The following is a 19,717-nucleotide window of genomic DNA, read 5'->3' as shown; positions in this document are numbered from 1 at the left end:
TAGAAGACCTTAGTATAAAGTATGGCTTAAATCCGTTAAAATTTTTAGCCCGTTGTAAAATACGATACGCCTCATAGAGACAACTCTCCATCTTCCATGACATATAGCGTAGAAAAAGAATTGTGGTACGTAACAGACAACTAGAGAAGAGAAAGGGGGAAGGCCTATTATACTTGCTTAAGGAGAGACATGTTGATATAGTGGTTTTCAGTTGACTTTAATCAATACAATTTGTAAACAGAATTCGGCTGTGTTGAATAGATACAATCAGCATCTTCGTTAGAATGTCATGATAACGAGAGGTATACATTTCGATATTGGCGGACCGATAGGTAAATTATTCACATCTGAAGTTCTCTGCTGGTCGGAGGAAGAACATCAATAGTAGTATGAGAAGTGTTCCCACATTACCCTGTGCTCTATAGCATTTACTACAGTAGTTTTATCTCAGGACAAGAATAGGTTAGAAGCTATTATAAACCGGACAACTCTAAAAACAGCTTCATGACATCAACTCTTCACCGAAAAAGGGAGGGAGGAAGCTATTTTTGATTTATACCGAGTTTGTATCCAAGCCCGATCGACCTGGAATAATATATTAAGGAAAAAGAGGCTCGGATATCTGAGAAACCGGGCGACAACAAACCCGAAGCTTCGGCTCTTTAATTATCTATTTTTAATTTTAATGAATCCATGGAGGACCAGTGACATATTGCGCAGATAGCTCTCTACTAGCCGACTCCTTCTGTTCTCGGATCACAAATCCAGAGTGACTTAATTCCATACTTAAAACTGTTGGTAAATAACGGGGTTATTTAGAGGAATAGGGCCCAGCTGGTGTCACTTTTCAAAATAAAAATAGAATAAGGCAGGAGGACAAGCCACCAACCTGCTTGGCAAAAGCAATGATAGGACACGGCTGTGTTACACGGATTGTGTATATTTTTAGGTTAGACAGCTCGACAGTAATATAAGAGAAGGCTCTCAATACTCAGTTTTGGTTATTGCCTTACTATCCTTAGCACATCATTCCACAATGTTAAAATACATTTTACTGGTATTTTGCTTCCAGCTATGTTTTGCTGCTCCTCTTCTTAATACCACTATTGGCACAAATCGACTGAATATGGCAGACACTTGTAATGCAGGTAGGAATAGAACTTAGAATGTAAGATTTTTGGCTCACTGTGATTCGGTTTCTTATTATTATATTGAATTTAGATGTAACAACTATGGATGCGAAGAAATATTTTGGTGCTCAGATGGATCTTGGAGTTACGTGGAGTGTAACACTCCCTTACAATAAGTGGCAACCAGGAGGCCCAGCAGTCCCCATTATTATCGATGGGGGCAAGCGTCAGTTCAATCATCTCGTTATCATCGCAACTACCCTCACTCTTGAGCATGTTGGGGTTTGGGAAGTTCCTGGAGATGGATTTGCCACTGTGGATGGATGTCAAGGTGAGAATAATGGTGCCGCACTAGTGACAACGACCGATGAGCCAATCGGACCACAATTGACACTCAAGTGGAATCCGCCAAATAAGAAAGGACTAGGTCCGATTCAATTCTTTAGTTGCGTTGCTTCTATAGAGCCCAAGGTAATGAGAATAAAATTGACGATTGTGAAGATGGATTGAGTGCTTAATTCTTCCCTTGCGATTTTCTTAGGGATACCAATGCCATGCGACGGATGGAATCGAAGAGTTGGAAGAATAGAGTTAGTGATAGCCGGCTCTGAGCCAGTCCTTTACACATGTTACATACACATAATGCTTGTTTTATATTGAGAAGTTTATATCCTCTCTAATTTCTATACATTGAAATTATCCTTGTTATTTATTCTAGCATTTTTTCATTTATTGGCTTGATTTACCCCCCCCCCCCTCCTCTCCTCCCCTCCTCTACTGCCCGTGAACTTTGTTAATATTAATCTTGCTCTCGCTTTATTTATTGCCTAATCTTCCCTTCTGCAAGAGATTGGTGCTTTTCATCTAAAAAGATCGTGCGTAAATTAGAGCTAACAAGCACGGCCGGTCTAATAACCCCGGAGAGTGGAGCATTGAGAGGAAAGGATTGGATCGCTACTGCCCACTGGTAGAATTGGTCAATAATTTTGAGTTTGCGTGGCCAATGCATATGAAATTTCTTGCTTAGGGGCCATTGAATTTGGAAGGAATGATTCAACCTTCTCACGAGACGGCGGCTCCCCTGAAGGGCGGCAATGAAAGCGGACCTACATAAAGAAAAAATGGCTTGGAGTCGGCGGAATTGCTTCCTTTCATATGACGCACGCATGCCTGCGCTAGCCTCGTGGGATCTCCAATTCACACCTTGAAATCATGCAGCCAAAAGAACGATGCGTAACGAAAATGAATCACTAAAGTAAAAAATCATGACAAAGACAAGTTTAATGAAACAAGCTGAAGGTCTGCAATCCAATTTCACCGCAAAACAACGGCACGACACCCATTGGTAACAGGAAAAAAAAGCATGTAGGTAGTAGAGTCAATGTCTCAAGGCCCCTTCCTCGGCTGGTTTCTGCCATTCAAATTTTTTTCCTCCTTTGAATACCAGACGGTTTCAGATTCGTCAAGAATTTCATCAGCTTAAGCAAAATCGAATCAGCCCACGAGTCTAGACTCTCGCTCCCCCGTGCCATTGAGGCTCCTACGGCCTTTATTCCTTTAACAGAGATGCGCGGTTGACATGGATCTTGGCTTCGCACAGATCAACCTCGCCTTCCTCTTTCTTCTCCCCTGTCTTTCAACTTTCTCCTGAAATTGTGTTACTCGATCACTAAAATATTAGAGCAACCGTCCACGAACCCACCTAAACTTCCACTGTCGGGGTTATCCGTTCGCCTACATGATTCGAGATATTTTGGATGTTTTATATTCATCTGTACTTGGCACTTTTCTCAAGCTTGAGGACAAGTGATCAAGTGTGCAACAAGGGTCTTTCGCTTTTTACTCAAACTCACTCGAAAATCACCTCCAGTCTAAAAAAATAAAGCGCAGGAAAAAAAAAGCGTGGCTCTATTCACGCATCAACCAAACGGTGTGATGACATATGAAAGAAATACATAGCTAAAAAGCAATCAATGGGAGGAGGACCTATTAAACCCAAACCTGAAACCTTGCTTCTCATAAAAAAAGCCAATACCTCCCACTTTATTGGAGGGTGATACAGTGACGGTGGCCCCAAGTCGATTGTATTACGCAGCACAAGCGTCCTCTATTTGCCGCCATCAAATCCTTGCTTCAAATACACACTCCCTATTCTTACAATATTCTCCCAATTTCTGGGTTAGGAGGATGGCCGAAGCGGCGGTATCGAAATTTAGACTTGCGAAACATTTTATAAGGGACCTTTTTTCCTTCTATCTTTGCGTTTTTTTTCTCGTAAAAAAAATTCGTATAAATTATATTCTCTCTCGTCGCCTAATTATACAATAAACCTTTTTCTCAGTCGTAGCAATTGATCGACACAATTCTGATCAACTCTAAATACTTCTCCTCCACTATCACAATGCAAGCTTTTCCTACCATCTTGCCCGCTACCATAGCGCCCCCTCCACATATGGGGCGAGAGTGCATGGATCCGTTTTCATACTTTAGTGACTCTGGCAGGCAGATGATGCCTGCTACCTGGCCCACCACTCCTCCTCTTGAGATGCCTACTCCATGCGAGATCCCCTCCAAACTAGTCGATCCCATGCCCTATACCCCCCCCACTCCCTTAACCGCCAATATCTATGCCCATCCTCCTACGCCAACGACCCCCCCTCCCTACTATCAACACTTCACATATCCGCCCTCTACCCCTCACTTGCCCTACTTCTTCTCCCAGCATCAATCACTGCCTCATACCGTAGCCGGAGTCACGAAATCTCGCAAACGCACTCGCACAACCCCCGAGCAGCTTGCTATATTACAAGAGATTTTCGCTGCTAACCCAAGCCCAAACACCCAGCTTCGATTGCATATCGCTAGGCACCTGGACTTGCCCCCTCGGTCAGTGCAGATCTGGTTTCAGAACAAGCGTGCGAAGATGAAGCAGCTTCACAAAAAATCCAGGAAGATGCAATCGTTGAGCGATATGGGTATATCTGGCTCTGGAGAAGAGGGGTTGGAGGAGTTTGAGGAAGAGGGTAGACGCTCCAGCTGTCCGTCGACTCCCTCCGTCGCACAGCAAGATACTGATAAAACCGATATTAGTGCACATGGAGATGAAGAGAACGAGAGCGTACCCAATAAGAGCTCCACAGAACAGGCACTGAATGTTGATGCAAATGGCCAGAACAGCAGCGGCCAGTTCGAATCTGTACGTGCTCGTCGGGCAGCCTCCATGCCATCAAAACCGCTGCTTCTTCCGAAGCCTGAACCTCCCATGTGGAATGACTGGTTCCTTGATCAGACTCAATGGTCTGTCCCATCCTCTCCTGATGCTCCACAAGAGAACAATATGGGGATGGTGTTTGGAATAGAACAATGGTGATGAGCATTCGTTATTTTCTTTTTTTCCTTTCTTCGGCAGGTCCTCTTTTTTGTTATTTAGGTTTTAGCTTATTTAAATAATTAATATTTCAATTGGGATTCTTTTCTTTTATATAATACCCACACACATTTCAAACCATCTGTTTTTCTTTCTCTAACTTCTTTTCGTTGTCTTTTAATTATATCTTAAATGATGCAAGTATTTATTTCTCTTCCTCTTTTTTTTTGTAATCACTTGGTAAATTTTTTTTTTGAACTGGAAGCTTTGATGATTTTTTTCTTTTTCTCCCTCCATCGCCCGAAGGAAGAATAAACTGTATATTTTGCGGAGAAATACGAGCTGTGTTGTAGAGACGGAAATTGAAAGCACCCCTAACTGAGATCGGAATGCACGTGATCTGAACACATTTCTTTCCAAATTTCTCACTCTCACGCCAATGTTCGCCGCTATCATTAATTCACACGTCCGCTTAGTATTCAAGCACTCTAGCTCAACTCCTACCGCTGTTTCCTTAAGAAGGACCCACCGCCAGAGCACCCGTTAATTGCCTTACGGGACTCGATAAGGCCATCAAGTCCGGATAAACATTTCAAAGCTTTTACAATCCTTTGGGAATTCCCATTCTAGTTCCAGCCCGAAGTGTTCAAAGATATCCGAAATCCCGCGTATACACAAGTGGATGAGCTGTCGTCTTAGTCTAACCGTACACCACTACAGAGTTTTAGCGTTCAAACATGGGCTAAAGAGTGTGACTTCAATAGCAAAATGTTTATCAATCATGATCGCACTTTGAATTTCAACAGCAGCCAAACTACATCGGATGAAGTGTGAACGGTCGAGAATCCGAATCGGTTGGAGTCAGTAACTAAGAAAAGAGGCACTGGGGGTACTCGTCGAGTATGCTTAATCTCTGTTCATGTGTGAGTAATAAGTTGACTACAAAAATAAATTGTGGCAAACTCTCAATCTTCAATAAAGGATTTACGGGTTACTAATTACGGATTGAGTGGCCGGAAGGAAAAACCCAAATTCTCATATATTAGAATAGCTCTGATTGCAAAATTGTGAATCAGATATTATTTTAGCGCAACTCAGAATGCTAACGAGTTCTCACGAAATATGAACAGCCCTTTGCGTAAATGGAATCCATTTTCTGTGGACATACACTCGTTTGAAGAAAATTAGCCAGGGCATAAAGATCCACTAGGCTCTCAGTTTGAAGGCACGCAGCCAAACCAGTGATAGAGGTAGTAACCGTGAAGGTTCCCATAATAATTTTCGTGTCACTTCATATATCCAATTAGAATGCAATGCGGCCCCGATTCACATTGTAGCCCTCCTAATTTCTGAATTCAGCCCAGAATGTTAATGTCAGAGCCCCTATGGCCTAAACGGGTTTTCCCATAACGCAAGTCGAATAATTACAGATATTTTTTTTTTTTGAAATGTTGAAATTCTTCAGCAGCCACTAGTGGGGCAAAGTCTGCATCAATAAACAAGATAGCGTGCGAGTCCAACTAAGCGAAGCTTTTTTTAATTAAGCATTATCTCTCAATATTGCTCGCTGGCTGATTAAGTAATGAGCTTTTTCTTCTTGACAACTACTGAATGGCAAAAGATGCATGAAATTTCGCTGTAGCTATTAATTAAAAGCCCAAATTTTGTAATGTTCAATGTTATACTTTAATTTGTTCTTTGCTCTTGAGATGTCCAATTTAAACTTTACACACCTTGAAAAACAGAGTGCCAAGATTCATATATTTCGCATGATAATTTTCTTAATTCATTGCCAACAACAAAGCTGGCTTACTTAGCGCTTGAGTAGCTTGTATCTCCTATGACAAGAGTGCTGCGCGCGTCCTGTACAGTATAGCACGTTATTTCTCCCAAGAGTGAGCAAAATATTACTGCTTAACTTTTCTTCGCAGGCTGATACGAAATTGGCGTGAATATTTCTCCATAGCTGCTTTAGCATGAAGAGATTAGATACATGCTAAATAGATAGATAGAGGTTTACTTTTATCCAATTTTAACGATCTCACATTTTATATACATAACTTGATCACATTTTCAGACGATAGCTCGATGTAATACACTCAGCATACCCAAAATTGCATGCTTACGAGTACAGCATAGGATGAGTTGCTCTAACTTTTTTACCTGCCTATCGTAAAGAGACATTGTTTCCATCTTGTTTTAAAGTCGGTTCACAAGAAACTATTAAGGATCACTACCAATAAAGTTATGTGTTTACATCCGAATTCCAGTGTTCCCCTTTAATATTATTAACTTTATATGAATTTTTGACATTGAAATGCGATTAATAATAATAAGTGTCTATCATTGATCACAGAAACTCTGAATTTGACTTTTAAAATCAGCTCACCAAAGATCTATGCCGTGCAGACTAACACAAAACTATCTCCCTAATTCTTTGTCATAGCACTCTTAAAATTTTAATAGATTCATGGAATCTGGGGGATGTTCAATGGGCATTTAACTTTTCGGAACCGTATTGTGGGCTGACAACAACAATATGGCACAGCAATACATTCTGCTATATAAATACGATATATATTTTGATAAAATGTGGCTCAAAAGATTACGACTCAATAGTACTCTTCCAAATATACTTGTTGAAAACTAACTGCAAAGCACTCGTGGCTCGCTAAGTTTAGACTGCTAGAGCGGCGGCAGTCACGTTGTTGAAAACCATTAGATTAGTAGTATTGGGGGGGAAGTCTGGGTTAGGGAGTCTGGTCGCAACCTATTGAAGAAACGATCGCTATGAACTACCAAATAAAGTCCTCATAAATTAGCCTAATTCCATACCTCTTTCAAGAGCGAGCGAAGCGCCAATGGGTCTATCGGTTTTTGAGTCAGGAAGCAAGCGGCTACCCCAGTTACATGAGGAGTGGCCATGGAGCATCCAGAACTTTTTCTCGTACCACCGTTGTTCCAGGTGGAGAGGATATCGACTCCAGGGCCATGGATATGTACACAGGGCCCATAGTTGCTGAAAGAGGCCTTTTTGTCATTTATGTCTGTAGCGGCAACGCAAGTTCCATTTACAGCACTGGCGGGAGAATAATTGCAAGCATTATTGTTGTAGTTGCCGGAGCACACAATCATAGCAAGACCCTCCCTGACAGCCTAGACAAATGTACTTTATTCAGGCAGGCAATTGCAAGTTATTAGGGAGGGAGCTTAACACTTACATTGTTCACAGCGTCATTAAGCGCAGGCGACTTGCCACCCTGAATCGACATGTTGGCGACGGACGAATACTTTTTGTTATTCTGGAAATAACAGACAAAACTTTTTCAACTGCGTTGTTGCGTCATGTCTAGGAAATGATTTACCTTTTGATCTTTGGCAGCCCAATTGACTCCGGCAATAATATTGCTGCATACAAAATAGTTTAAGGAACATAATGAACTCCATTTAGCACAATAAAACTACCTGTTCGAACCAGTGTTCCTGGCATTCAACACTTTGACTGCAACAAGTTTGACTTTTTTTGCAACACCATAAGTCTTGGACCCAATTGTACCAGCGACATGGGTACCATGACCATTTAGATCTTTGTCACCATCCGGGGCAAAGGTTGCACCCCAACGAGCACGACCTTCAAATTCAGGGTGGCTTGTATAGATACCAGAATCTATGTAGTAGACGTGTCAATATAAACCTTCATAAAATGGTCTTATATAAAGTACCGATAACATAGGCTGTGACTCCTTCTCCGCAGCGAGAGTCATAGATATATTTGCTATTGGTGGTATCATTGAGTTTTGGGCGATGGGATACCCGCGCCAGCCCCCAAGGCGCGTTGTTTTGAGTCAAGATTTCGCCCCCAGAAAACTCAAAGTCGTGCTCCACGTATTTTACCTAGACAATAACGATTTCGTATCAAACTGGGGGTTTATAGTCGTAAATGGGTTTGGGATTGGGATCTTACCCTCGGGTCCTTGCGAATTTTTTTCAGAACCTCTGCATCAAACTTGCCGGCATATCCCTTGAAGTCCTGAAGCTCGTATATGTGTTTGATTCCAGACTTGATAGCCTGGTCCTTGATCTCGACTTTATCGACTTTGTCGGGATGCAGCACCACAATATAGCTATCTTGAATCAAGCTCTTTTTCTCGCTCGTCGGAACTATGAGGGGAGCCATATTAGCCTCCTCCTCAGCTTGTTGAGCGGGTATCGCTAAGGCGGCCGAGATAAATATTGCCACTAGGCAATTGCCCAAAATAGATTTGACGAGCATTACAAAGTGCTATCAAATGTTAGAGTGAAGATAAGGATAGAGTGGGTGCTTAACGAAGGGTTAGGCCTTGAAATGGGATGGGGACGATAGCTTATATATCAATTTTTTAAATATTTTTGAATTAAATGCAATAAACTATAATAGCAACATAATCAAAAGGTTTCTATTTCCTCCTCTCCAACATCCATGTTGCCTTCATGCCGGTATACATGTCACTCCACAATATCACATAATACTAAGTGCCCCCTAATATTCTCACCGGTAGGCCTCCTCTCCAAATAGAAGTTATTGGTGACTCTTCTTCTCTTTAGGAGCGAATGTGAGACTAATTACGACATCTCTCTTTTGTGCTTACTAAATTCGAGCTTACTCTTTCTTAGATCCAGGGTACATCTTTTCCATTAGATGTTAAGCCTTCGTGGAAACTATATTCACGTCAACCCATTTTTTCCATAACCGATTTGTAAGAGCGGAATGCTCGTTTCTGTCAAGCTTCAATTAGGAGTGGTCATCTGTGTTGTGTGGAACGCATAAAAGTTTTGGGGAAGCATCCTCGGGAACGATAAGAAGTATCTCGAACTGTCTTTAGAATTCATGGTCAACGATTAAGAAACTGGCTTCTGCCAGCAGATTATTTCTAGTGAGAAGAAGTGGGGGCAGAACAAAGAATGCTCACCATCTTATTACGATACATTCTAATACAATTTTGAAACTAAGAAAAGCTACAAAAATATGGTATTTATATAATAGAGCTGATATTAAGGCACTAGTAACGGTTAAAGGACTCTCTGCCGCTTCCCAGGCGATTACAAGAAGGAATCATCGGCATCCGTCAATAGCTGAGCTTAGAGAGCCAGGGCATTGTTGGTCACATTGTTGAAAACAAGTAGATTAGGAGTAGCGGAGTTGAAACCGCTGAGCGCATTCTTGGTCGCAACCTATTCAAGAGTCACTGGTTATGAGCCGTAATACGGAGTCCTTATAAGTTGGCCTAGTTCCATACCTGTTTCAGGAGCGAACGAAGTGCCAACGGGTCAATCGGCTTTTGAGTCAGGAAGCAAGCAGCAAGTCCTGCCACATGGGGAGTGGCCATAGAGCATCCAGATTCGTATTTGGTTCTACCGTCGTTCCAGGTGGACAAAATATTGACTCCAGGGCCAACGACATCTACACAGGACCCATAATTGCTGAAAGAGGCCTTTTTGTCATTAATATCTGAAGCGGCAACACAAGTTCCCTTGTCCGCACTGGCGGGAGAATATTTGCACGCATCATCGTTGTAGTTGCCGGAGCACACAATCATAGCAAGACCCGCATCGACAGCCTAGAGCGCAAATTGCACTTTGTTTAGGAAGGGAGTGTTGGAGGGGGGGGGGGGAGGGTTTAGCACCTACATTGTTCACAGCATCATTGAGTGCATTTGTCTTTCCACCCTGAATCGACATGTTGGCGACGGATGAATACTTTTTGTTATTCTGGAAATAAATAGAGATACATATTCAACTGCATTGTTGGGTTATGTCTTGGAAATAAATTACCTTTTGGTCGTTAGCAGCCCAGTTAACCCCGGCAATAATATTGCTATTTCAGAAGTGAAAAATGAACTTTCTAGTTCTCAAAAATTCAAAACATCCGAAAGACCACTTTACCTCCAAGATCCCGAGCCGTTTTTATCAAGTACCTTTACGGCAACCAGCTTGACTTTTTTCGCGACACCATAAGTCTTGGACCCAATTGTACCAGCAACATGGGTACCGTGGCCATTCAAATCCCTGTCCCCATCGGGGGCAAAGGTTGCTCCCCAGCGAGCACGGCCTTCGAATTCGGGATGGCTCGTTAAGATCCCAGTGTCTAATATTTATTCAAGATTAGCGGGGCTTTATTGGAGAACGAATTTGCTCAGATCAACTATCGCTTACCAAGGACGTAAGCCGTAATTCCTTCCCCGCACTGAGAATCGTAGATATATTTGTCCTCGGTGTTATCGTTGAGGCGACTGCGATGGGAAACCCGCGCCAGCCCCCAGGGAGCACCGGTCTGGGTCTTGATCTCGCCCCTGGTTGCGATCCCATCGTGCTCGACATATTTCACCTGGAGAAAGATTCATCAACACGAACTCTATTTTTTGTGACCAATAGCCTAAAGCTTACATTTGGGTCCTGGCGAATCTTCTTTAGGGTGTTTGCGTCAAATTTACCCGCATACCCTTTGAAGTTCCTGATTCCGAAAACATGCTTGACACCGGCTTTGATGGCCTGATCCTTAATCTCGACCTTGTCGGCCTTATCCTCCTTCAAAACCACAATGTAGTGATCCTCAATCAGCTTCTCCGCTGAAAACGGTTTCAAAAGGGGCGCAAGATTTCCCTCGACTTGGGCCTCCTGGGGGGAAGCAGCCAAGGCTGAGGCCAGCGACAGGGCTAACACGCAGTTGAAGATAATAGCCTTGAAAGCCATTAAGAAGAGGGTATTTTATTAAGGAGTGGGGGTTGAGGTCGGCGAGGGAAAAATTAGGAAGGGGTATGATGAATCGCAGAAAACGGTAGTGTGTGCCGTCATTTATATAGTCGATCTATAGCTGAAGGAGAAAACCCAGTATGGGTCATGGCTAACTCTTTTGTTATCTCACCTCCATGGCGGGACTTGAGGCTTGACCTATTTTCCATTACTAACGGAGATTCGTGGAGGTATAGAACCTTAATTGAGGTTTGAAGGATTATTCCGAGGAATAATATTTGATCACAAACTTACCATAACCAGGGATAAATTTTACAGTGCATTTGAACCAAGGGAACACTTACGAAAACATTTAGGTTTGCTTACCAAATTCTCTACCCTTTAAAACGCGATGTGTAATATTTGTTGTGGTGCTGCCACATTAAAACTAGGGCACATGACAAAAGGTTTGGCTGGTAATACGGGGTCGCGCAAGGAAGCGTCGAGTTGGCATGTTCATTAGTCAGTTACCGAGGTCAGCCTTTTGAGGTTAAAGGAGGGGCAATCAAGTAATGGTCACAACCAAAGGCAAATGACACTGTTTAAACCGAGTGAGCTCAAACTTGAAAGCGACTAAAACACGGCATCCTCTGAGCCAATTCTTAGGTTATAGATTGCGTTTGCAGTTGGCTCCCAAAATTAAAACAGATCCCGCTACGAGTGAGCATTTCGTTGGTAGAAAAATTAAAGACAGAATAACAGAGAGCCCATAGCAATTACAGTACAATATAATGAGAAAGCACGGCAGCCTAGAAAAACCGTCTGACAAGAACTTTTTCCGATTTACATAAGCTTAACAAATCACCTAAAGACCTTAGTATAATTATCCCATGGCATCATTGGGTACTAAATGGCAACCCATGATCTCCGCAAACTCGTCGCAATTACAATAGGCTCAGATTATACAAACATCAATGGTATTGAAGTGAAGGTTGAATAGGCTGCATGCAGGCTATTTAAATTTGTTTGGTCCTGACCATTTCCATGGCTAGGATATTGAAGGCACTATCGCACAAATTGTTCTTTATGGCCAGAAGACGCTCGAGTCAAGGGAGCCATTATTTGAAATATCGCCAATTCTTCAAAAACTTCTCTCAAGTTGGTGTACATTAGATAGACGACCGCATGGTTCCACCGGGTGAGGGCGGGGCGAAATCCACTGCACGAGATGAAGCCACTGGAATACCCGAGATATGATGCGTATTTTGGTTCTTTTGGCAGGAAAGTTCATCCGCTCTGGGAACGTCTACAGAAGAGGCAATGCAATTGCGTTATACGGGTAGATCGTCGGCGGCATTATTTGGGACATGAATTGCGTTTTTTAGCATTGGTGGTTGCTTCTCCCTTTTCGAACTTTAACACTACCAAGCTCAAGAATGGTCTTTAAAGTCTTTACTAGAAGATAACTTGGTCTATTTCTCATACTCCTTTATTTAATTAAAACTCCATGTCACGAAAAATGAACTTTACATTTCATTTACACAGAAAATTAGCCTAGACATTTTCAGAGCACACTGACTCATTCTATTTCCCATATTGGGAGCAATTGCCACACTTTGACTTACACTTGAGCCATACTGCACAATTGATATGGAGCTAAACACAATAGCACTCTGCAGCCGTAGTGTACATTGCACTGGCTCGAGGCTAATACACTCACATACTTGGAAAGAGTGCTATTGTCTGTCGAATAGTTTCACGCCAAGACTACCGCTTCATACCTGGCTCCTTGCTTTATTGCATTCATCCTCTTCGGCTGCAATATTGCCCTGGTTCGAGTATCCGCCGGGACAAAACAAGTCATATAAAATGTGTCTATGAAAATGAAATACCAAGTTATTGATATCTGATCTATTATCTATTATCTAATGGCATATCCATTAATAGCGGTGCGTCTGCAGATCAACCTATATTAAAGTATATCCAATGGGTGATCATTCCATTTCATACTCTCTTTTGTTTTACTTCCCATGATGCTCCAAAATAAAATTAATTCTAACACTAAATCACCATGTAATTCGGAACGGAAGGGCACTGATATAAATAGTGGCCGTGGTGTAGACGCAGGCGAAAAGAAATGTGAAGGTTAAGAGTGATTTTCAAAAGGTAAGGGCAGAATGAAAGCAACATCCGTTATTAAATCAACCACCTCGTTTTATTGATTTTTGCGAAGGTGTCAACAATAGAGAAATACACTAGATAAAATAGGGAGATCAACTCTCGTATACATGTTTGTTTTACTAGAGCAAGCAATCAAGAGCACAAGAAAGTGAAATTAGATATAATTTAGGCAGCAGCGGCGGCTCCGTTGTTGTTGTAGCCTAGGAGGTTGGGAGTACCAGCGGGGAAGCCGGAGATTGCGTCCTTAGTCGCGACCTTTTCAAAAAAAAAATGCACAGTTAGAGAGAGCGAATCCTAGAGGGGTTTTGCTGGGTCCCTTACCTGCTGCAAGAAGGTGCGGAGAGCGATGGGGTCACGGGGCTGCTGGGAAAGGAAATGGGCGGCCAAACCAGCAATGTGAGGAGAGGCCATAGAGGTTCCGGAGATGGTGTTGGTGCCACCGTTCTTCCAGGTCGAGAGGACATTTACACCAGGGCCGATAATGTGGACGCAGCGACCGTAATTGCTGAAGCTGGCCTTCTTGTCATTGACGTCTGAGGCGGCAACGGTGACGGCCTTGGAAGCACGAGCTGGGGAGTTGTTGCAGGCATCACCATTGTTGTTACCGGCGGCAACCACAATGCTAAGACCAGCATCGACGGCGCTGTTGACGGCGTTGTCGACGGCGGTGGAGGCACCACCACCAAGCGACATGTTGGCAACCGAGGTGTGTTTCTTGTTCTTCTTCGAGTCATTCGCGGCCCAGTTGATTCCAGCAATCACGTCACTGTTGGTGCCACTGCCCTGCGCGTTAAGCACCTTCACTGCAACGATGCTGGCCTTCTTGGCAACACCGTAGGTCTTGGAAGCAATCGTGCCGGCCACGTGGGTACCATGGCCGTGTCCGTCAGTGTTACCGTCCGAGGCAAAGGTGGCACCCCAGCGGGCGCGGCCTTGGAACTCGGGGTGCTGAATGTACACACCGGTGTCAATAACATAGGCGGTCACGCCATTGCCGCTGTTGGCGTCGTAGATGTACTTGTCCTTCGTGTTGGCATCGAGTTTGGCGCGGTGTGAAATGCGTGCAAGACCCCAGGGGGCCCCGGACTGAACGTCGTTGATGGAGACCTCCGCGTCAAGCTCGACGAATTTGACCTAGGATTATTCAAAAAATAGACGAGCAAATGTCAATGCACTGCCTTTTTCCCACTCCGTCCTTCACCCTCCCCCCCTACCTTAGGATCCCGGCGGATCTTCTTCAAGGTCTCAGCGTCGAACTTGCCGGAGTATCCCTTGAAGGCGTTGAGGTTGTAGACGTGCTTGACTCCAGCCTTGATCGCTTGATCCTGGATCTCGTTCTCGGCGAAGGAGGCGTCATCCTTGTAGACGACGATGTAGTTGCCATTGAGGACGCGAGTCTTGGGCACCACCAAGGGTGCAAGTTCGCTCTCTACCTCGGCGGTCTGAGCCAGGGAGGCGGAGATGCAAGCTGCCAAAAGGAAGACGGTTTTAAAGAGCATGTCGGGAGGGACAGTTCAGGTTTAAGGATGGAGGGGGGGGGGGGGAAGGAGAAAGGAGAAGAGAGTTGAAGCTTATGATGGGATGAGGAGGAGTGTAGAGAGAGAGTGCCAGCTATTTATAGAGGTTTGCCCCGAGCTTTAAAGGTAGAGGAAAAGATGCACCGACCTAGAAATACATAGAGTTTATGATCTAATAGATCCCTAACCTTTTTTTTCTAATCATCCTCAAGCCCCACTTTCTTGTTTTCCTACTTGTTTGCTTTCGTGACAAAAGAAAAATGGAGGTTAAGTTTGAGCATAAAACCTGGCAATTATTGCCCACCTCCTTGAGTGGTCTGTTCGACTATACGGTTGCCGTGCAGCAAAAGGTAATCATATCAAAATTAAGATGATCTGTGGATGGTTTAGATTTTTCTTTGGGCCACAAGTACGATGTTAATTACGAAAACTTCTGTTTGCTGACTAAATCACATTGGCTAACACCATTGCACGGTGAAATTCGTAAACTGGGGAAAGCGGCAAGACGCTACTACCACATGATGTACAAGGGAGTGCTTGTCTCATTCCAGAGAAAAGTGAGTTGAGTTGCGGCATGGCTTGCTCGCTAGGAGATAGTTTCTTCCGCTCCAACGCGGGCCGTCCAAACGGCTAAAGCAAAAGGAAATCAAACTTGAGCGTAATGTATAACTCAGAAGAGTTAGTCACAGGTTAGAAGAGGGGGGAGGGGGGGACGGAGGACAAAGAAGCCTAGGTTCGGGGAGCCAAGGGAGAGAGAGAGATCCGATATTCCAAGTTTAATAGTTGATTTAGTTTTTTTTTATCCTTCTCTCGCGGATAGGATTTCCACTCCCCTGCAAATCCCAATGCCATCGGTGCATATAGCCTTCCCCCACGGTTAACGTAAAAAATGAGTGGAGGGTGGGAGCGCCCCCCTCCCCCCCTTGCTGCCATGCCGGCCAAATGCCCTCACACCCCCCCCCCCTACTGAACCAAGGAATCGATCATCCTCCTGAACCCTAATTCGACAGATATCAAACTTTTCTTCAATCGGCATAAGTCTTACATAACTTGCTATATCTGCTTGGATAATATTTAATATAAAACTTATTCAGGCCGACAAATTGAAGCAACACAGAATTAAGGAGAGTTTAAACTCGCAGCCATCAAGAGGGTGGTGCAAAGGGGCATGCATGACCACTAGGTTATGGATGCTTTTAGCTCGGAACCTTGTTTCATCCCATCACGCTTAAATGGCGGAAGGCCAAACCTTATCTTGCAAAGAGGTGGGTTGCTGCGAGGTCGCAAGGCAGAGAGAGGGGTAAGAGGGCAGCGAAATCCCTAGCCTAAGTTCATTGTTTATTAGGTGCCTGCTCGGTAGGGCTACGTTGGTACATACACACAGACATACATGCTTACATTCAAACCCGTGTATAGGTTCTTATATACAGTATAAAGTAGTAGAAGATAAAATCAAATGTTGATAAATAGGATTGGAAACCCTCTCTCCCTCCTCCACTAGGAGGGGGATACCCGCGGCAAAAAGAACATCCAAGCCCCTCCCGTCGGAAGCAAAAACACAACCATCCAAGAAATACTCAACCTTGCTGTTTCGCCTACGCCATCCTCCTCAGGGATCCCTGGTTGTTGTTGAAGCCGAGATAGTTGGGGGTGACTGTATTGAAGCCGCGGATGGCGTCTTTGACGGCCACCGACCGCAGGAACTCCTTCATCGCGGCGGGGTCCCGCGGCTCAATGGACAGGAAGTACGCGATAAGGCCGGCAATGTGGGGGCTGGCCATGGAGGTGCCGGAGATGCTTTTTGTACCGCCATTGGTCCAGGTTGAGAGAACTTGCACCCCGGGGGCGATGATGTGCACGCACTTGCCGTGGTTGCTGAACGAGGCCTTCTGGTCTCTGGAGTCCGACGCCGCGACACCGATGGCCTTGCTAGCACGAGCGGGGGAGTACTTGCAAGCATCGTCGTTGCTATTGCCGGCCGCCACTGATGTAGGGGGTAGAGATGGTTAGCTTTGTGGCCCTCTCTCTGAGCGTCCTGCTTAGCTTACCAGCCATGTGAAGGCCCGAGTCGACGGCCGAGTTCACGGCCTCGTCGACCGAATCTGAAGCACCTCCTCCCAGAGACATATTTGCGACCGACTTGTTGGCGCCGTTGTTCTTTGCGTCGTTTGCTGCCCAGTTGATCCCAGCAATAACGTCACTAGTGATAGCGGTAGAGGAGAAAAGGGGAGGGGAGAGGATTACTGCCGCGTTATTTCCGCTTCGATTTGCTTCTGCACACGGTTGTGATGAGAATGAGGAGGGGGGAGGGGGGGAACTTACCTGTATGTGCCCGAGCCTTGCGCGTTGAGCACCTTCACGGCCACCAGGTTCGCCTTCTTTGCAACCCCGTAAGTTTTTGACCCAATGGTGCCGGCCACGTGAGTTCCGTGCCCGTTGCCGTCGACGTCCCCGTCGCTAGCGAATGTGGCCCCCCACTTGGCGCGCCCCTCAAACTCGGGGTGCTGGATGTCGATGCCGGTGTCTAGAAAGGGGAGGGAAGAAGAGAATGGAGATCAGAACGGTCCCTATCGAGGAGGAGGGGACAGTGGAGATCCACCTATCACGTAGGCGGTAATACCGGTACCACCCGAAGGATCGTGGATGTATTTGTCGTTCGTCCCACCGGTAAGAGGCTCGCGGTGCGAAATGCGGGCAAGCCCCCAGGGAGCACCCGATTGCACATCCTGGGTGGTCACCTGTGCGTCGTGCTCTACATATTTGACCTTTTTTTTTTCGTTAATAGAGTGAAAGTCAATAGAAGGTATGGGGCTGGGCTACGGATGGCCCCTGTTTACCAGAGGGTCGCTTCGGATTTTCTCCAAGGCTTCCTTGTCGAATTTGCCCGCGTACCCCTTAAAGTTGTTCTCGATGGAGTAGATGTGTTTTATGCCTCGCCTAATCGCTTGATCTTTGATTTCGACTTTGCCGGGTTGGTCCTGTTTGAGTACGACGATGTACTGGTCCTTGAGGAGGCGGTTGGCCTGCTTTGGTATGCGGAGGGGGGCAAGCTCTGTCTCCGCGGGAGGCAAAGGGGGCGCCGCGAGCGAGCCCACGACGGACAGAGCCAGCAAGCAATGGGTGAGGAGAGTGTTTATAACCATTTGGTGTCTGGGAACGGAGAGCGTAGCAAGAGAGGTCCGCACTGAGTTGAAATGATAAAGGTAGATAATGGAAGAGAGAGGAGGAGGTGGTGGTGGTGGAAGTGGTAGTGGTAATGGTGGTGTAGGAGGGGGGAGTTTGGGATGGAACGGATGGTATATAAATACACATGTATAGATAACTATGTTTTCTATCTTCTCCTCTTTTTATCTCAGAGTGAAGGTGGTTGGATAAAACAAATCAAGCATCCCAACGAGCTTAAAACAAATTATCATCTTTCTTGCTGACCTCCTCTTGGCAAAAATAGCCCATCACCACAAAGCAGCCCTGATTTGGATTTCACCACGCTTCCCCCATTTGCACCGGCAAGGCCTTGGTGTGGCCAGCGCCGTTCCCTCTCCCTAGAATCGCGCCAGCATTGTTACCAGAGGGGAGCCTTGGATTCATTATTCTATTAGCGGGATCAAGATGCTTCTTATTCGCCCGATAGGCCATCACGTAAAATTAAGGTTGTGCTGACCTAACTTAGGACTACCTCGTATAGAATGGGCCCATGTAGTTTGGTAGTTTTATTGAAAGAGTTTAAAAGTAAACCTTATCGTGCCCTACCATATGACCCTTTGTTGCAATGAGCCATCCGCCAAAGTTATGCAGTGAGGGGGGGAGGATGAGGCTGGAGATCGATCCTCTGCACGGTGCCCCATAGGAGTAGCGGGCCATGTACGAGGGACGCTCATTAAGTCCTCGGGCTGATGATGAGACTCCGGCAGGCGGTGCTAGGTTAGACAACTTTTTCTCGTGTCCACCTTGTCACAGAAATACCACTGTGTCTGAGGTTGGACAGGATGCTAGAGTGCAACCCCCCAATGACTCCCCCCCTCCCTTTTTCCGTGTAGGCCCAAAAAACTCGCAAGCAACCAAACCAAAAAGGCCTTAAGCTTAGTTCCCAAGCAACACCTCTTCATGAAGAACCCTATTGTGTCATAGGGTCCTCTTCAACCTAATATTACTCATTGGATCCATCACCCGATTCTCGAGAGAGGGAAGACTTGGGTTGAATGATCATTTGATAGCTTCTTATGAGTCTATTATTATCAACATTATCTTGTGATAAGGGGAGGAGGGGGGGTGGAGTTTATATCCTCATTACACCTGATGAACACGTCTCCCCTTTCACAGCCCCTGTGAAATAGCAGCCGACCTTGGATCCAGCTCTATGGGGGTCTTTCCGAGAACACTTGTTGGCCATCGACTGCATGGATCTCCGTTCCTGTGGCTTCAACCCAATTCCCACTCTGATACTTTCAATCCATTCTGGTTTTCTTCTGGAACCTAGGTCGATTCGAATCTGCACGTGGATGGAAATCCGGCTAGACCTACCGCAGCCTCGAATATCCAATCGAAAGATTTCTGCTGACGTCAACGGCGCTAAGCCCGCTTGGATCTCACTGGTTGCGAGACCCATCCAAGAGAAACAGAACATCAGCATTAGGGTTGTAAAAACACAGGATAAAACACAGTATTTTTTGTTTTTTATGCGTGTGGGATATTTTGTATGATAAAACACATCCGACAAAAAACACGGTTTTATGGTCTCAGTAATATGATTGGATTGCCGCCACGTGGATTAAGCCACAGTAAAAATGTATATCTAGAAGTCTATATTGTCATAT

The 19,717-nt window shown here is 45.0% G+C and overlaps 7 protein-coding genes across 7 annotated transcripts; 3 read left to right on the top strand and 4 right to left on the bottom strand.

Moving 5' to 3' along the window:
• Nucleotides 1–1,036: 1,036 nt before the first annotated feature.
• VTP21DRAFT_7055 (uncharacterized protein) lies at nucleotides 1,037–1,719 on the top strand (the record flags this gene model as incomplete). The annotated part of the gene is made up of 3 exons (XM_069397754.1): nucleotides 1,037–1,148; nucleotides 1,222–1,601; nucleotides 1,672–1,719. The coding sequence occupies 3 exons, from the start codon at nucleotides 1,037–1,039 to the stop codon at nucleotides 1,717–1,719; spliced, it is 540 nt and encodes a 179-aa protein (XP_069255282.1).
• A 1,812-nt stretch (nucleotides 1,720–3,531) lies between these two features.
• On the top strand, nucleotides 3,532–4,500 carry VTP21DRAFT_7054 (uncharacterized protein; the record flags this gene model as incomplete). The annotated part of the gene is made up of 1 exon (XM_069397753.1): nucleotides 3,532–4,500. The coding sequence occupies one exon, from the start codon at nucleotides 3,532–3,534 to the stop codon at nucleotides 4,498–4,500; it is 969 nt and encodes a 322-aa protein (XP_069255281.1).
• Nucleotides 4,501–7,174: 2,674 nt separating this feature from the next.
• On the bottom strand, nucleotides 7,175–8,770 carry VTP21DRAFT_7053 (uncharacterized protein; the record flags this gene model as incomplete). Its single annotated transcript, XM_069397752.1, has 7 exons — nucleotides 7,175–7,267; nucleotides 7,333–7,653; nucleotides 7,719–7,799; nucleotides 7,863–7,905; nucleotides 7,963–8,164; nucleotides 8,220–8,391; nucleotides 8,462–8,770. The coding sequence occupies 7 exons, from the start codon at nucleotides 8,768–8,770 to the stop codon at nucleotides 7,175–7,177; spliced, it is 1,221 nt and encodes a 406-aa protein (XP_069255280.1).
• Nucleotides 8,771–9,615: 845 nt separating this feature from the next.
• VTP21DRAFT_7052 (uncharacterized protein) lies at nucleotides 9,616–11,226 on the bottom strand (the record flags this gene model as incomplete). Its single annotated transcript, XM_069397751.1, has 7 exons — nucleotides 9,616–9,708; nucleotides 9,774–10,094; nucleotides 10,165–10,245; nucleotides 10,309–10,351; nucleotides 10,420–10,621; nucleotides 10,690–10,861; nucleotides 10,921–11,226. 7 exons carry the CDS (start codon nucleotides 11,224–11,226, stop codon nucleotides 9,616–9,618), a joined length of 1,218 nt encoding a protein of 405 aa, XP_069255279.1.
• Nucleotides 11,227–13,551: 2,325 nt separating this feature from the next.
• VTP21DRAFT_7051 (uncharacterized protein) lies at nucleotides 13,552–14,885 on the bottom strand (the record flags this gene model as incomplete). The annotated part of the gene is made up of 3 exons (XM_069397750.1): nucleotides 13,552–13,641; nucleotides 13,708–14,520; nucleotides 14,601–14,885. 3 exons carry the CDS (start codon nucleotides 14,883–14,885, stop codon nucleotides 13,552–13,554), a joined length of 1,188 nt encoding a protein of 395 aa, XP_069255278.1.
• Nucleotides 14,886–15,163: 278 nt separating this feature from the next.
• On the top strand, nucleotides 15,164–15,469 carry VTP21DRAFT_7050 (uncharacterized protein; the record flags this gene model as incomplete). The annotated part of the gene is made up of 2 exons (XM_069397749.1): nucleotides 15,164–15,253; nucleotides 15,314–15,469. The coding sequence occupies 2 exons, from the start codon at nucleotides 15,164–15,166 to the stop codon at nucleotides 15,467–15,469; spliced, it is 246 nt and encodes an 81-aa protein (XP_069255277.1).
• Nucleotides 15,470–16,498: 1,029 nt separating this feature from the next.
• VTP21DRAFT_7049 (uncharacterized protein) lies at nucleotides 16,499–18,046 on the bottom strand (the record flags this gene model as incomplete). The annotated part of the gene is made up of 5 exons (XM_069397747.1): nucleotides 16,499–16,887; nucleotides 16,952–17,103; nucleotides 17,226–17,427; nucleotides 17,503–17,668; nucleotides 17,741–18,046. The coding sequence occupies 5 exons, from the start codon at nucleotides 18,044–18,046 to the stop codon at nucleotides 16,499–16,501; spliced, it is 1,215 nt and encodes a 404-aa protein (XP_069255276.1).
• Nucleotides 18,047–19,717: the final 1,671 nt, after the last annotated feature.

The sequence above is a fragment of the Calcarisporiella thermophila genome (genome assembly GCF_041956535.1).
Source record: "Calcarisporiella thermophila strain CBS 279.70 unplaced genomic scaffold VTP21scaffold_3, whole genome shotgun sequence".
Taxonomy (NCBI): domain Eukaryota; kingdom Fungi; phylum Calcarisporiellomycota; class Calcarisporiellomycetes; order Calcarisporiellales; family Calcarisporiellaceae; genus Calcarisporiella; species Calcarisporiella thermophila.
The sequence above is the reverse complement of the archived record's forward strand: the minus strand, read 5'-3'. Positions and strand labels throughout refer to the sequence as shown.